This window comes from Clarias gariepinus, chromosome 24, assembly GCF_024256425.1.
Source record: "Clarias gariepinus isolate MV-2021 ecotype Netherlands chromosome 24, CGAR_prim_01v2, whole genome shotgun sequence".
NCBI lineage: Eukaryota > Metazoa > Chordata > Actinopteri > Siluriformes > Clariidae > Clarias > Clarias gariepinus.
Window position 1 is genome coordinate 13,128,548 of NC_071123.1, and position 17,859 is coordinate 13,146,406.

At 36.8% G+C, this 17,859-nt stretch overlaps 1 protein-coding gene and 1 long non-coding RNA gene across 2 annotated transcripts; one reads left to right on the top strand and one right to left on the bottom strand.

Annotated features, from left to right (window-relative positions):
* Positions 1 to 5,599: 5,599 nt before the first annotated feature.
* LOC128512672 (uncharacterized) lies at positions 5,600 to 8,713 on the bottom strand. Its single transcript, XR_008356303.1, has 3 exons — positions 8,624 to 8,713; positions 7,913 to 8,049; positions 5,600 to 5,836 (listed from the first exon to the last, which is right to left on the bottom strand). It is a non-coding gene; the product is annotated as an uncharacterized LOC128512672 (long non-coding RNA).
* Positions 8,714 to 12,633: 3,920 nt separating this feature from the next.
* Positions 12,634 to 15,909, top strand: ajm1 (apical junction component 1 homolog). Its single transcript, XM_053485727.1, has one exon. It carries the CDS (start codon positions 12,643 to 12,645, stop codon positions 15,871 to 15,873), a length of 3,231 nt encoding a protein of 1,076 aa, XP_053341702.1. The 5' UTR covers positions 12,634 to 12,642; the 3' UTR covers positions 15,874 to 15,909.
* Positions 15,910 to 17,859: the final 1,950 nt, after the last annotated feature.

The following is a 17,859-nucleotide window of genomic DNA, read 5'->3' on the forward strand; positions in this document are numbered from 1 at the left end:
TATATATATATATATATATATATATATATATGTATGTAAACTGCATATATGGAATGAAACCTGAGATAGTTACACATACGCACTGAATGACGCATAGATATGCGCGATTCCTTGCGCCATCTGCTGAGAGAAATGAGAATCGCAGGTTGGAAAAGACAGGAAACGTCATGCCGCCGCGCAGCTGTCAGCGATTTCACGTAAATAAGAGCAAAATAGCTTTATACTGGCTTTTACTGGTGCGATTTTAAAAATTTAAGCATACAGGGTGATTAAGCTCACAGAACTAGGAAAAGTCATGAAAGGAGGGTCCTGGAAATTGATCGAGTGTGAAGTATTATTTTTTTTTTACCCCCTTGCGGTCAAATGACCGCTGCTCGGCGCTTCTAGTGTTAAATAAAAATTTAGGATTATTTTTAATAGCTTCTATAGGAGTGGAGATACAGCGATCTAGCAGCACTGAGGGCTTTTTTTATAATTCAGGATGCTCTCCTTACATGCTATTTGGAATACTAATAATTTAGTTTGTTGCCATTTGCATTCTAATTTTTAAGCGGTCTGTTTTAAAATGCATGTGTGGTCATTATATTAGCTCTAATAATTTTCCATTTAACTGAAGTTACATTATCTAAGGTATAATGAAATGTTGATTCTAAATATTCAGTTGCCTGATCGAGTTCTATTGGGTCATATGGCGATCAGAGTGTGGAATTGTAATTATATTTCTTATACTCAATCCAAGAATAATATTAAATCGATATTTTACGGAAGCATATATATATATATATATATATATATATATATATATATATGTATGTAAACTGCATATATGGAATGAAACCTGAGATAGTTACACATACGCACTGAATGACGCATAGATATGCGCGATTCCTTGCGCCATCTGCTGAGAGAAATGAGAATCGCAGGTTGGAAAAGACAGGAAACGTCATGCCGCCGCGCAGCTGTCAGCGATTTCACGTAAATAAGAGCAAAATAGCTTTATACTGGCTTTTACTGGTGCGATTTTAAAAATTTAAGCATACAGGGTGATTAAGCTCACAGAACTAGGAAAAGTCATGAAAGGAGGGTCCTGGAAATTGATCGAGTGTGAAGTATTATTTTTTTTTTACCCCCTTGCGGTCAAATGACCGCTGCTCGGCGCTTCTAGTGTTAAATAAAAATTTAGGATTATTTTTAATAGCTTCTATAGGAGTGGAGATACAGCGATCTAGCAGCACTGAGGGCTTTTTTTATAATTCAGGATGCTCTCCTTACATGCTATTTGGAATACTAATAATTTAGTTTGTTGCCATTTGCATTCTAATTTTTAAGCGGTCTGTTTTAAAATGCATGTGTGGTCATTATATTAGCTCTAATAATTTTCCATTTAACTGAAGTTACATTATCTAAGGTATAATGAAATGTTGATTCTAAATATTCAGTTGCCTGATCGAGTTCTATTGGGTCATATGGCGATCAGAGTGTGGAATTGTAATTATATTTCTTATACTCAATCCAAGAATAATATTAAATCGATATTTTACGGAAGCATATATATATATATATATATATATATATATATATATATATATATATGTATGTAAACTGCATATATGGAATGAAACCTGAGATAGTTACACATACGCACTGAATGACGCATAGATATGCGCGATTCCTTGCGCCATCTGCTGAGAGAAATGAGAATCGCAGGTTGGAAAAGACAGGAAACGTCATGCCGCCGCGCAGCTGTCAGCGATTTCACGTAAATAAGAGCAAAATAGCTTTATACTGGCTTTTACTGGTGCGATTTTAAAAATTTAAGCATACAGGGTGATTAAGCTCACAGAACTAGGAAAAGTCATGAAAGGAGGGTCCTGGAAATTGATCGAGTGTGAAGTATTATTTTTTTTTTACCCCCTTGCGGTCAAATGACCGCTGCTCGGCGCTTCTAGTGTTAAATAAAAATTTAGGATTATTTTTAATAGCTTCTATAGGAGTGGAGATACAGCGATCTAGCAGCACTGAGGGCTTTTTTTATAATTCAGGATGCTCTCCTTACATGCTATTTGGAATACTAATAATTTAGTTTGTTGCCATTTGCATTCTAATTTTTAAGCGGTCTGTTTTAAAATGCATGTGTGGTCATTATATTAGCTCTAATAATTTTCCATTTAACTGAAGTTACATTATCTAAGGTATAATGAAATGTTGATTCTAAATATTCAGTTGCCTGATCGAGTTCTATTGGGTCATATGGCGATCAGAGTGTGGAATTGTAATTATATTTCTTATACTCAATCCAAGAATAATATTAAATCTAAAGTGTGATCTTCTTTATGAGTGCATCCTACTACACACTGATTTACTCCAACCGAATCCAGTATGGACATAAATGCTGTTCTCAGAGGGTCTTCTGGATTCTTAAAATGAATATTAAAGTCTCCAGCAATTAACGCTTTGTCTACAGAAACAACCAGGTTTGAGAAGAAATCTGCAAATTTAAAGAGAAATTCAGAGTACGGCCCTGGGTGTCTGTAAGTGATAATTAGTGGGATCGACTGAGCAGACTTCATATGTGTAGCAACACTTATGTAACTATAGAGAACTTCAAATGCATTGAATTTGTGTCCATGTTTTTGTACAATAGTTAGATTCATTGTAAATAACTGCAACACCTCCTCCTCTACCAGTTAGCCGGGGCTGGTGTATGTAGCTGTATCCAGGAGAACTAGCTTAATTTAGAGCTACATTTATATATATTTTTTATCCAGGTTTCTGTTAAACATAATGTGCCAAACTCCTGCTCTGTGAAGATTTCATTAACAATAACTGCTTTAGATGCGAGAGATCTAATATTTAACAGTCCTAGCTTCAGATCAGAGGTGCTGGCTGTGTATTAGTGGTGATTTCTTTAAGACTGCAAGGGAAGCTCAGCTTCTCCTATAATGTCACAAAATGAATGGTCAAATTATATATTATTGTATTAACATTTTATTGACTAAAAATGCGTTAGAAAATGTTCATCTCAAAGACGAGTTCGTTCAGAATCAGTTAGATATAGCAGATCGGCTGACTTGATTTTCTTCTCATACATTCCCGTAGCGCCACAGTGCATTTCCCCGTTGAAGCCCAGCGTCCATTGACTTCAATTTGGCTGCTTTAAAAAATTTTTTTCAGTGCTTTGAAACTAAACGGTCATTGGATAAACGCTGCGATTATGTCCCGGCCACGGACGCTCAGCGTCTCTGGGGGTGAATGAGGAGCAAATGAGAAGTGGGCTGGCCTGGACTCCGAGCTTCTGCGTGATGATTGGAGGGTCTGTTGAAAGATTGCATCTTCTTTTGACTGACAGCGATTTTGTACTATAAGGAATCGCTGAAGCTATTCGCGCTCAGTCCCATCGCGGATTTCTCAAGTTGCCTCTTGATAAAACTATCTCACGGATGTGTTGTTTGGTCAAAGGTGGGGTTTAGTGCAGAGTGCAAGCAGGGACTCCGGCAGGACTAACTATGACAGCATAACTAAAAAGGGAAAGTCAGAAGGAAACACAGACATGAGGGCTTCCTGAGATGTAAAGCAACCAATCACCTCACCGTAAACATCCCTGAGTGATCAATGAGAGTGGGGAAGACAGCATCTAAACATCTAAACCGTTCACCTAATACTCTACGGCCATGAGTCCCCCAGATCTGCTACTTTACCTAAGGCTAATCTATTTACCAAAATGCTTGGCTAAATAAATAGGTTTTGAGACTGAGTCCCGAACACTATTTGTAAGACTATTCCATAACTTTGGGGCTTTGTAAGAGAAAGCTCTGCAGGCTGTAGTTTTCATAATACGTTTTCATAATACGCGGTACTGACAAGCAGCCTGCATCCTTTGATCGAAGTAGGCGTGGCGGATCGTAAGACACTAGCAGTTCACTCAGATACTGCGGTGCGAGACCATTTAATGCTTTATACGTCAAGAGTAGTATTTTAAAATCGATGTGAAATTTTACAGGAAGCCAATGCAATGTGGATAAGATAGGCATGATGTGCTTGTATCTTCTGGTTCTTGCTGCTGCATTCTGGACTAATTGAAGCTTGTTTAAGCACCTTGTTGAACAACCAGACAGTAAGGCGTTACAATAATCCAACCTAGACACTCGGGGAACAGACACAGTCTCAATATAGTGAACCCTGAGTGACGACTCTGTACAGCTAGCAGAAGGTTGGTTTAGCCTGTTTGTTTGCGCCCTGGCCTGGGCTCTGGGATGTTACCGATTAACTAGGCCTCTTCTAAGACTATGTGCTATACTACAAGAAATGAGAACAGCACCTTCCAGAGTGGGTTGGACAGTCAGGATGTGCTCCTCTAATGCTAATATGTTCTAATATCTTGAAAGATGCCTCTCTCCTTAATCATGGACTATTTACCTTTCTCACAATAGGCATGTACCATACTACAGGTCGCTCAGAGCCCGCATAAACAGAATTAAATATTTAAAATGTTTATAGCTTTTTGTCATGTTAACCAATTCACTACTTCACTGTCACTTTGTTTATATTGCACTACTTTGTCTACAATGTAGCTTTGCACCATCCACAAGTTATCATTGCACTACTCCATATTCCGTATTTATTCTGTATATACTGTATCATACAGAAATTCATATACTGTATGCTCATATTTTTATGTTGAACATGTTATCTTCTTGACCTATCTTCTTTACTACACAATGTTTACACAGGTATAATTATTATTTAAGCATCATCACCTACAGCATTAATCACTCTTACCCCTTTACATATTAACCCATACTCTCATTTATTACATTATTATTTATTGTAAATAGGCCACTTATGCACTTATGGTTAGATGCTAACTACATTTCATTGGCTTTGTATTGGCTTTGTATTTTGCACAATAATAGTACTTTAGTAGTAGAAGGAAGTTAAGTATCGAGGGTCTAATGTCCTTTACATACATAATATTGCCAAAAGTATTCGCTTACCCGTCTTTACACGCATATGAAATTCTTAGTCCATACCCAGATAGCAGAACAATTGAATCATCATTGAATCAACATTAAAGCATCGACCAACTTGTCATTGAATCAATGTTGAAATTTAGCATTGATTTTTTTATCAGGTTTGCACCTTGAAATAATGTTATTTCAATGATGAAAAATAGATCAAGATGGGCATAAAATCAATGCTAGTTCAACTTAAATTAAATCACTTATTTTACATTGAATCAACATTGAAGCAATTATAGTTTAGTCTTGCTTTTTTTCTATGACAGTAATCATGTCCGTTTTGATTTATTTCTTTAAATCAGAGATGTAGGGCTGAAAACCTTTTTTTTTTTTTAAACAAAAAGTCAGTAACTCAACATCCTTCAATAAACATATTTATTTATTTATGCTCCATACCCATTTAAACAGGAAGTAACAAAATAATAAATAATACAAAAATAAAATTAAATAAAACTACTATATAATAAAACACACTACAACTTACATACAAATTATTATAAACTGGATGACAAAATGACTAACTGCCAAGAGAAGAGACTGGTAACCATAACAGCATTTAAAAATTGCAACCTGCCTCAGCAAAATTCAGTCAAATGCAAATAGAAACAACCAAGACAGAAACAGATGACTGAAACATTATTAGTACAGTTGAAATGTATTTACTCAGCAAAACAGATAAGAATGAACTTATGGTTTTCCACCACGAGCAATTCCCCCCAGCCGCTCTGGGGCATAACGAAGCCATTTCTGAACTGTTGAAACAAAGACAAACTCTGAGGCCTCCTTTTTTTCAGCTTTTAGCTGTTGTTGTAGGGCATCTAAAGAATAAAAAAAAAAGTTAGAACTGTACAATGCTCCAAAAACATGGAGTGGTAGTTGTTTATGAATAACAGAAGATGGGTCCAAAATTTTTGAAAATGTGACTTTTACAAATTTACAGATATACAACATATTTTTTGAAATTTCCTACAATCTTCCATAGATACAATGTACACATTTTTTTTTTTTTAATATATGTGTTATTTTACAATCTGCAAATGTTGTTCTAAAATGTACATATTCGATGCTATGTAAACAAATATACTTAATGTAACAATGTTACATTACTGTTATATTATGTGCAAAAAATAATAATAAAATCAAAAATCAATCCGTGGCGACGGTTTTGCAATTTGTCCCCTTAGTTTATAAACCGCACTCACAAATACTTAAACTTTTCCCTCAGTTCAACAAATCGTGGCTACGGATAAACAAACCGTACCCACGAATTTCCACACCATACGCTTAGATTCCGTAGTGTTTGCGTATTTATTCTTAACATAAAGACTTATTTTGGTGATTTTATTATGAGCTTTTTACCCAGAGTTAGATGCATGCTGCACTGTTAATGTTATTATTAAATAAGGCTTATTATTACATTGCATTTAGTTTGAGAGCAAAGGAATGACAACATAAACTGTACATTATTTGTTTTGTAATGCTTTTTACCTTCTCCTCTCCAAACTCACACTTCATGATTTTCAAAGTCATTGTATTACCATAGTTTTCACACTGCACTATCTGTGGTAGCATTTAGTTGCTGCTGTGTTCACACTGCACAATGAATTGGCGACAGGAGGTTACACACTGCATGACTTTACAATAGGAAGAATCGCCAACAACTCTGTCTGGTGTGCAGGCTACTGCCAAACGCACACAAGAAGTGATAAGGAAACAACGCAAGATCATGCTGACATTGTGGTTTATAATTTCTCCCCGAACAAACAATAATTAAAAAAGATGACATACTTGTTTAAGGTCCCATATGGTCAAAACTGAAATTTCAAGGTGAGAAATTTCAAGCTTTCATGGTAACTGAAGTCTAGGGGCTATGAAACCACCATATAAGTTTCAAAACATTCAATCCACAGTAAAATGCACACAGCCTGCATAAAGTAGCTGTGCCTTTTCAATCAATTCAATTTTTAAGAGCTGCTGTGACATCTAATCTATTCAGTCACAACTTTCAGTCACCACCTCGAGCACCAACCACCATCCCACCCTTCTTTTGCCAAAACATCACGTCCATGCCATTGCTGAACAACAATAACATGAAAACAAGTCGAAAAAACGCTGTTCAGTCGATAGATGTCGAAACTACATCATTGCACAGGCTTCCGAACAACATTAATATAAAAGACCAGTGGCACGTCAGCTTCAGCATCTTTCACACAGCCATTCCATTAAACTTTAAATTTTTTTATAAAAAATTTAATTTAGTTAATAGAAGTTACTCGATAAAAAAAAATTTTGTGACATTATTTTTGACAGCATCCTCATTTTACATGAATTTTTTTACAACAGCCCAAAACTTTTAACAGTACTACAGTATAGCTTTAAGGGTAGGTTTTTCAACCGTATGTGTATCCACAATTAATACGATTCTGTGTAAAAAAATAAACTTTACACATACGAGGCGGAAAGATGCCTATAGCTACGCAGTATTTAAGGTATTTCTATTTGTTACGATGTTGATATTTAAACCTTTGTAGTCAAGTAAACATGATTCATAATGCCTCCCCTGTCGTGAGCCTGTCTGCTTCTCTAAACTGTCCGTTTTCTGCACTGCTATCGCGGTTGACTGTCATTATTGCACGTAGTGCTTGGGAGTTAACCATGCCCACTTATTTACATTTCGTGGAATAGACAAAATAAAATTATATTCCACGGTAACGATATATACCGTCATACTGCCTAGCCTTAGATCACTTTTAATACAAAGTCCCCTTAAGACAGTTCATAAAGTCGTTGTTTAATACCAATTATTGATATGGCAATCTAAAACTACAATTAACAGTGATGATGAGCCAAGCATGTTAGTAATCTAGGCAGCAAGAAAAATACACAAACTTTACCGTCAAATTATTATTTTTCTCTAAAACCCCTCTGTCTCTGATGTTATGCCAATCTTCTCAGTTCCTGTTCTTCTTGTTTGTTTTGTCCGTCAAAACCTTGTGTTTGCAGGCGAAATCCGTTTTGGAGCTCCAGGACACTGTAGGAGAAAAAAAGGAGACTCATTCAAATGAAAACATATTCATAACCTGAGCACAATGTACCTTTGGGAAAACCAACATCAAAAAGAAAAAAATATATATAATAATAAAATAAAACTAAGCTATTTCACGATTACACCAATCTTGTATCATTCAAGGAAAATTGTATGGGTAATAAGTCTTAGAAATACTACATTAGTAATATACCCACGACACTTGAAGCCATGACCACCAAAATCTGACACAGTTTTTACAACTTACTTCAAAACTTAAATATTTACAAAGCAACCCATAAAAAATAACTTAGCCATAGCTAGCTACCAAACGATGTGTTCTCTCATTATGCTGAATTAATTAATAAGGCCTATTAATAGTTTCGCACTAATAGTACCTTCATAAACCTCTAAAACATAATTTAGCATTAATAAACGTACAGTAAGTAAACAGCATACTAATAAATACTACCACAACATTAACAGTAATGATTGATATGGCAATGTAAAACTACGATAAACAGTAATGATGAGCTAAGCATGTTAGTAAACTAGATAGCAAGAAAAATACACAACTTACTGTCAAATAATATTTTTTCTCTAAAACCCCTCTGTCTCTAACCTTCTCAGTTTCTGTTCTCCTTGTTTGTTTTGCCCATCAAAACCTTGTGTTTGGAGGCGAATTCCATTTTGAAACTCCAGGACACTGTAGGAGACAAAAAGGAGAATCATTCAAATAAAAACATATTTATCACCTGAACACTATATATCTTTGAGAAAACCAACATGAAAAAGAAATAAATATATAAAAATAAAATAAGTAAATTTAAAAAACAGCCAAAAACAAAAATCTAAAGCTAAAATATATACTGTTATGCTTTTGATGCCATTTCCATTTCAAATAGCACTGTAAATAGTAAGCTCTGAAGACATTTTAAATAACACATTTTTCCCTTAAGGTTTAAGAACTAGGCTACTTCACAATTATACCAATCTTGTATCAAGGAAAAAAAATTTGCATAGATAAGTCATAGAATTAGCATATTCATCAAGCCTTAAAATTTGTGAAATATGAATTACCGTGCAACGAATTCCTACCAAAATTCATAGCGGTGTAACATACGTGGGGGTTGTCTCAAAGCTGTGGGGCGTGGAACGGTCCGAACTTTTTTGTCGAAGAATAATAAGTATGCCTCTGCAATTGCATAGGCACACTTAATAATAATAATAATAAGAAGAAGAAGAAGTACAGTTGAATTTAAAAAAATTAGTTTTTGGGGAATTTTGGGAAAACCGTGCAATGAATCCCTATCGAAATTTATTCCATAGCAGTCCCAATCGAGCCACACAAAACGGTGTAGTAGCAGCTAAAAAATAGTAAATAATTCTATTCACCTCAGGCAGGAGCTCAAAATATGAACCAAAGCTACTCACCTCAGGCAGCCGCTAAAAATATACACTAATTCTAATCACCTCAGGTAGCAGTTAAAAATATGAACTAATGCCATTCACCTCACCTCAGGAAAATTCTGGAAAGTGCAGACTTCTGGGCAGGGTCACACTATTGCTCAGCCAATCAGAAGTGCAAGTGCAGGCCGTCTCCAGGCAGTGTCACAATATTGCTGAGGCAATCAGAAGCACAAAAACTTGAGGTACACAACCAATAGTTATGCAGCCGTACTTTTTTGTCTTTTGTTGATATATGGGAAGAGTAGTCTACAGAGTTTTATTTTTTTTATTTTATTTTGTGCAGCAGGTAAAAATATTAACCAATGTTACTCACCTCAGGAGAATTCTGAAACGTGCAGGCCATCTCCAGCTTGTATCACAATATTGCTCAGTGCAATCTTCAGTTACACAACCAATAGTCACACAACGCAGCCTTTCTCTTTTGTCGATAATTGTGAAGAGTGTTTTAAATGGTTGCTAGGGGTGTGGCTTATTAGCATCATGATAAACGCGAAAGACAGTAAAGTGCTGAGTTTTAAACTCTAAGTGAAAGAGAGACTGTTTATCAATAAACAGCTGTGAAGACTTGTTACTATAGTAACTCCTGTCAGTGGCAGAGGGGTGTGTGCATGCACACTGCTGTTGGTCAGACACAGACAACGGCAAACCAGGAACTAAGTTTTTAAACAAAAGCTTCCTAACAGAATACTGTAGGTCCGATCGCCAAAATTCTTTCACCGTGAGTGGCAGAAACTTCCAGACTACAACATATTGAATTCTCATGCCTGTGGAGGGTATTATACTGACGTGGCGACAGTGTAAAAACACCCTCCGACACCCTCCGACGGTAAATCCGAGCCAAAAATTGAGTACTTTTGAACGGCAAACAGGAATTAAGCTTTCAAGTGAGTAAACTGGACAGCAGGATAAATACATAAAACTTACCGGCAAATATTTTTTTTCCCTTAATAATAATAATAATAATAATAATAATAATAATATATATAGTCCTGCGAATTTGATGTAGAGTATAAAATAAAATAATATTTTTTATTATATTATTTATATTATTTGCCCTCTAAAATAAAATTTAAGCATCTTCCATAATAATGAGGATGGTATGGATGCAAGATGGTTACACAAGAATTTGTCGATAGTGTTAGATATGAACACACAAAAATCTTTGTCCACTAAAAAAAAAAGCAGAAAACTGCCAAGAAGATTTTTTTTATGCATCAGAAATTAGTATACTTACAGTATGTAGTTTAAAGAAACAACAGAAGAAGTAAGATGACTATTAATAAAACAATTCTACAGGATGACAATCTCCATGGCTCTACGAGATTATTTTGCTACATGAAATCAAAAATGTTTTAGACATAGTAGACTGGGACACACCGTGTGAGCTACAGCAATCCAAAACTGGATCAGAACTGGATACAGTTTAAATCTCCCCAAAAATGATCCAGTGGGTGTTTAAGTAGAGAAGGCTACTAAGTAATTTATTTTCAAAATCGGCATCATGTTTGGAGCATAAACATTTACCAACAAAACCTTGGTTTGAATTAATGTGTCTATGACAATAAGATATCTGCCATTGCCATTGCAGCTGTTAGGGCCTTAGGAACACCGATTATCCGGATATTATTATGCCATGATCTGGTGTCCGAATCTTCACACTTATTCTCCAGTTTAATCAAATCGTTAGTATGATGTAGTATCTTGCTTTGCAAATCACGCGAAGATGAGGCTGTAAACTCTGGATTAGGCTTTAGTTGTGACTGAATTGTGCTCTGGGATTTGGTTTACTTACCGGACATCATAACCACCTCCAAAGTCAAATAAAGAAACAAAGCTGTTAGTGGGGGAGAGTAACAGTAAGAGTAAAACAGGAAAGCACAAATTAATGACAATTATAACAACAATCCGCCGAGCCTTCTAAATTATGTCCTATGGTCTAATATATCCAATCATAAATGGTCTAATATATTTCAATCATCTTTACATGGTTCTTTATCAATTTTTGGGGGGGTTGGGAAAAACATAATAAACAACACTATTCTATACAACTTTTCTATAGCCCCAAACACTCTCCTTCAAACTAGGATGATAGTCACTGTGTTTAAAAAGGTAACACAGGGTGTGTTCTAATTAGGGGAATTACCTTGTGGAAAACTGTGGGGCACTGGTGGCTCAGTGGTAGGTGTTTCGCCTGCCATGCGGAAGGCCCGGGTTCGATTCCCAGCCAGTGCCCAAACCCCCCAGCCACTGGACACAGTGCCAGTCCCAAGCCCGGATAAAAATGGGAGGGTTGCGTCAGGAAGGGCATCCGGCGTAAAAACTTTGTCAAGTTGTTGTGCGGACTGGATATTCCGCTGTGGCGACCCCCTTCCCGGGAGCAGCCGAAAGACTAACAACAACCTTGTGGAAAACTGTACATTCAAGCATCCCTTCATTAACACTTGCATGTCTGGAAGGTGAGTGTTTATTGGAAACTGGCACAGAACTCCCTCGGTTTCCTATGAGGACTCACCTTCCAGAGTCTTACAGAATGACTTTAAATGACACTTTTTTAGGATGTATAAGTATAAACAAGGTCAATGTTTGTGTAATGCACCTGTTGATTTATTTGCTTAAACCATAACAATCTGCCATTTCCAGGTCCTCACAAGGACAATGATGATGAAAATAATGATATTGACAACAGCAAACCTCTGCTTTTCATCATGACTTTTAGGAGAAAATGTGCCCTGTTTTGCAATAATAATAGAAAATAATAATAATAATAATAATAATAATAATTATTATTATTATTATTATTATTATTATTATCAAAAACAACAATAATGATAATTTAAACACTGAGCACATTTCCTCCTAAAAATCATAATGAAAAGTAGAGGTTTGCTGCTATTATTATTATTATTATTATTATTTTTATTATTATTATTAATAATTATTATTATTATTATAATTGTTGTTGGTGGTATTGGTAGTAAGAGGAGGAGGAGAAGGAGTTGGGGTAGTAGTACTATTATATGCACTTTTTTGACTAGAGCATGAAGTAAGTTCCTTTTTTTTTTTTTTCTAATTTTGCAGGGTATATTCACCTGAAAATGATTTGATGGAGAAATGAACTAATTGACTAAGATGACACTCACAGATCCACCCAACATACTGGAATCTGCTGGGTATCAAACTGCTAAACTGAATTCCTTCTCTATTCACACCAAGCTCTACTCTTCTTGTAAACAATGTGATTCCACATGCATCAGTGCACTGAAAGATCCCTGGAATAGCTCAAAAGAACAAAGTCATATGTTTGGTATTGCACCTCCTTACAAGGCCAAATATAACACACTCGAAATGGAGTACTCACGTACAAGGGCTGACAGAAATGTGGCCAACCCTGATGCTGCCTGGAATGTGTTAGCACAACATAAATGGCACAAGCTGCACCGGTTTTCATCCCCAGATCTTTATAACATGCAAGTAACTCCTCAAATTGTGAATACTGAAATGGCTGGTGAAGTGGCACATAAGAGAAGAATAAGATCAAAAAGTGCTTCACGGGCTCACACCAGCTACATTCCTTTAATAACTGATGGTTCCCCACCTGTGGTAAGAAGGAATTATGATTTTCAAAGGTCTCCAAAACATTCTCAGTGGAGGCCAGAGGTGACTGCCAGAGAGTCCTTATATGGACCGACTTATACAGTCATTAATGAGGTACATCCTATCAAACTGCAACCACAGAGGACTGATGCTATTAGGCACTCTCCTATTTACATGCCAGAAAGTTTGGATGAAGGAAGAACTACTAAACTTGCCACTAGTCCTCATGTAAGATGTCGAGTGGACATTAAGCCGGATGAGGCAACTTTGGAGCAACATGGTCAAATGTCATCCATTTCAAGGGTGGACATACCACCACAACGGTTTATCAGTAGTGGCAGTCAGAGTCTTATAGTGCCTCCCCATGTCTCCACCTCCAGAACACCAACTCCTACTGAATATTTTAAAGGTGAAAAAACACCTACTTACCAGTTTTCGCAAAGTATGCCAATCAGTTACCTGCTGCCATTAAAGACCCCAACACAAAGGATAACATCTCAAAGGGAGATGAGACAGTATGGAAGGGAGAGAAGGGCTAAGTCAAGCCTCAGTGTTCCAACTAAAATCTCCAATTTAGACAATTTGCAGAAGTATGAAACTTCACCCCCCAAAAGAGCTTACTATCAGGATAATTATTTTACCTTTCCTAGCCAAACCTACTCCTCTAACGTACATTATTTCCAGGATAAAAAACCTCATGTGGTTCATACTGTACCTGACAGGCCATATTTCACAGAAGGAGATCTTTATCATAGTGAACCAGCTCAGTACATTATACAGACACCCCCTGCACGGACCTTGATTGGGGATGACCCTAGGACACATCAGGTTCAAACAGTTCCTCCTAGGATTTTCTATGTAGGTGATCCCTGTGTACCCCAGGTGGAAACCTACATTCCAGCTCAAGTATATTACACAGAGGACAGGCATCCGACACACATGGTTCAGCCAAAGTCACATGATTTATATGGCTCAGATGTGTCTGGATATTCCACACCTTTTCCTTCATACACATCTCAAGTTGCACTAGCAAAAGTTAGACAGGAGTCCATGTTTACCCCTTGGTACAATAACCCGTGTATGGAGCCAACAAGATCAGTAAGTGACCCAAGGTCTCACTCAAGGTCTTGGGACAATATCCTCAATACTCATGTAGCACGGGAACAACCTGTGTCTCATGGAAAAAGTGATGAGAATCTCTTGTGTCAAAGGAACCAAACTTTGCCAATAGATGACAGACCGAAACCTGTGGTTGTTAATCTTTCAAGTTCACCTAGACGCTATGCAGCTTTATCTTTGTCTGATAATTCCTTGATTGACAAAAGCCCTGTTGATACTAAAGGAACCGTAAGCAAACAGTGGTATGTCACTCCTGAAATCACTATTACAGACAATGATATCAAGCCTTTCAAGGGCTATAAGGCAGAGGCACGCTCAGCCAGTTGGGATGTGCTTGATTCTAAAACAGCTCCAGGTGAAGATGCCACTTACCATGAGACAGTTCCTTTTCCAACTAAAGATAAGACATATCGCAGCACCTCACTTCAACAAAGCTTAGAACAACTTGACAAACTTTTAGCTGATCTGGTTATTGATTATAAACCACCCGCTAGTATACAGACCAGTGAAGACTTGATGGATCAGCTCAAGAAGCTTATTGATGAAGATGCAGTATCACCAGGTAGAAATATTTCAAAGGCAGTATATGAGAGTTCCCTGTCCCTTGACAAACCATCAACATCCATAACAACAGATCCTCACACTATAAGGGACACTGATGGGAGGTGTGATGGTCTGCAAAATAATGAAAAGTGCTCCCCAGACCAGAGCCCAGATGAGGATGAGACAATGATGTGTTCTAACAATAAATGCCGTCGGACAGAGACATTATTTAATGCTTGCCTTTACTTTAAATCATGCCACAGCTGTTACACCTACTACTGCTCTCGCAATTGCCGCAGAGAGGATTGGGCTATACACAAAGAGAGCTGCGTATATGGAAAAATTGGTAGTATATGTCGCCACATAATTAAATATTGTAGAGAAACTCCAGATGTCCACAAAGCTTTCTCACGTACAGCCAAAGTGGGATATCTATCCCGGGGAAGAGGTGTGCTGTTTTTAAGCTTTCCAAACCCAGGATCATCAACAAACTTTCTTCAGTATGGCCTAGAAAGCCTACTAATGTCCCCAACATATCTGTCTATACGTGAACTAGATAGTTACATGGATAACCTTGGAGATTATTGTCAGGAGCTACAGGAAGCAGGAAAAGAATATGACCCAAATGAATGTTTTTTATTGAATGTATCCATTGCTGTTGGTGATCAAATGACTGAAAGATCACCACCACGAGTAAAATCCCAAACAGTTAGGAAGTATGCCAAGGTTGCTTTAGCTTCATACAGCCCAGACAGAAATGTCCATGGAAAAGAATTTGAAATGGAGACTTTGATTCTCACTCCACCACCAGGTACAGCTGACATTGACAAGGAAGGTGAAGAAGGAAGAAAAGCTAGAGAGATTTGTTTCATTAACATTCAGCGGGAGCTAAGAATTCGTGGGGTGTTCCTCCGCCATGAGTACCCCCATGTATATCAGAAACTCTGTGAGTTCGTGGAGAGCAATAGAAGGTTTACTCCTACCAGTATTTATCCTATTGACAAGAGAACTGGAAAGCAGTTCATGTGCATGATTATGGCAGCATCTGAGCCACGGACTTTGGATTGGATTGCCACCCCTCATCTTCTAGATGACATTATATAAACAAATACACTATTAGTAATATAGTTATAATTAATGCAGATGAAAGAATATATATATATATCAGACTTATAACTATTATATGTATTTGGGTTTTTAAAAACGTTTTAAAATATGAAACTACAAATCATTTGTGGACATTTTGTTTTGATTGGTTATAAAAATATACTTAATATATTTTTAGACTGGTTTCATGGCAGTTTGCCAAACAGTGGTACCAGCAGAGATCAATCTTAATCAACCAGTACTCATACAAATGCTTGTGTTGATAAGTAGTTATAATGGTTGCAATGCAATGACCAGTACAATTGTGACGTAATGGTCTTACATTCTATATTTTTTATTTATTTTTTGTCAGACCCACCAAGACAAATTTAAATTATGTGCTGTGGCTTAATCAAGTACTACACACATCATTTAAAATGATATGAATAATATACACACAAAGCAGAAATCAGTTTACATTTATTTATTTATTTATTTATTTATTGGTTTAATGCACGGACAGACCAACAGAGACAGAATTTATGGCCAAGAGTACAGTGGAATCTGGACATGTCACCTTTATAAGCTTGTTGGACATAGTTTCTGAATTTGCCTTAGCGAGGCCAGGCACTGTTGTGGGAGAAGAAGGCCTGACTTGCAATCCTCATTTGACTTCATGTCAGTGTTGTGCAATGGGTCTGAGCCTTTGCCATACTTGTCCACAAAGTTGCTAGCACACATTGCCAAATGCTGGCAAGTCTGTCACTCCAGACAACATGTTTTTGGTGGCCCTAAAATACAAAACACAACCACATTTCCTTCCTCACTCACTCATTCAACATCTATATGCCTTTATCCTGTACAGGGTCACGGGGGGCCTGCTATGCAAAAAATGAGATTTACAACCACATTCTACGAAACATAAAAACATTTCACAAAACACCATCACATTTCTAAATTAATTAAACGGTAGGGACAACATTCTGGTTTGTAACTGGGCAGAACCTAAGTCAGTTCACAGGTTTTATTTACTGACTGATGTATCTTACACCAGGGGCCAGGGGTAGCTCAGTGGTTAAGGCATTGGACTACGGTTCGGAAGATCCCAGGTTCAAACCCCACGATCACCAAGTTGCCACTGCTGGGCCCTTGAGCAAGGCCCCTAACCCTCAACTGCTCAGATGTATAATGATATAATAAAAAAAATGTTAGTCGCTCTGGATAAGAGTGTCTGCCAAATATGTCAATGTCTTACAGTAATGCAAGTAGTGCTGGTGCATTAGAATTAAGCTAGTTTGAAATAACTTATTTGATTGAACTAATTAGATATTTCAATTAAGGAGCTTCATATTAATTGATTTGTGACATGCTGTCAACACACCACAGCATTAACATGTGCCTTCAAACCGTACAGCAGGACTGAGTAGAAGAAAGAAAGCTTTTTTTTATTTATATCAAACAAACTTAAATAATTCATACAAACTTAAATACTTCTTTTGATTGTGTAAAGCTGCTTTGCGACAGTGACAATTGTTAAAAGCGCTATACAAATAAAATTAAATTGAATTTAACTCAATAAAATCTGTGGTTTTCACAGAATGAATATTATACAGTATATGTTGGGAGAAAGTGTCTAGGCATTTTGGTCACAATAAACTACTCAGTGATCAAAGTTTGCTACACCAGCTATGCTGGTCAATTAAACTCTAACTTAACTTGGGTTCTGTCCAGTCAACACAGGAATGAAGATTGTGACAGTTGCATGTTGTGCAAGTTGATTATGTTTTGTGAAACATTTTTTTGTTTTGGTGAAACATTTATGTGTTCATGAGGCTGATGTTATTTTTATCAAATGTGGCAACCTGTGATAATGCCATGTTTAAATTAATGAGATCTTCAGTAAGACCCATTGGACTGACAGTGGTGACTCGAAATGCATTATTTATGTGCCGGGTAACTATGGGTGTTGTTATAGGTTAAGAACTAAATTATTATTAAGTGCGC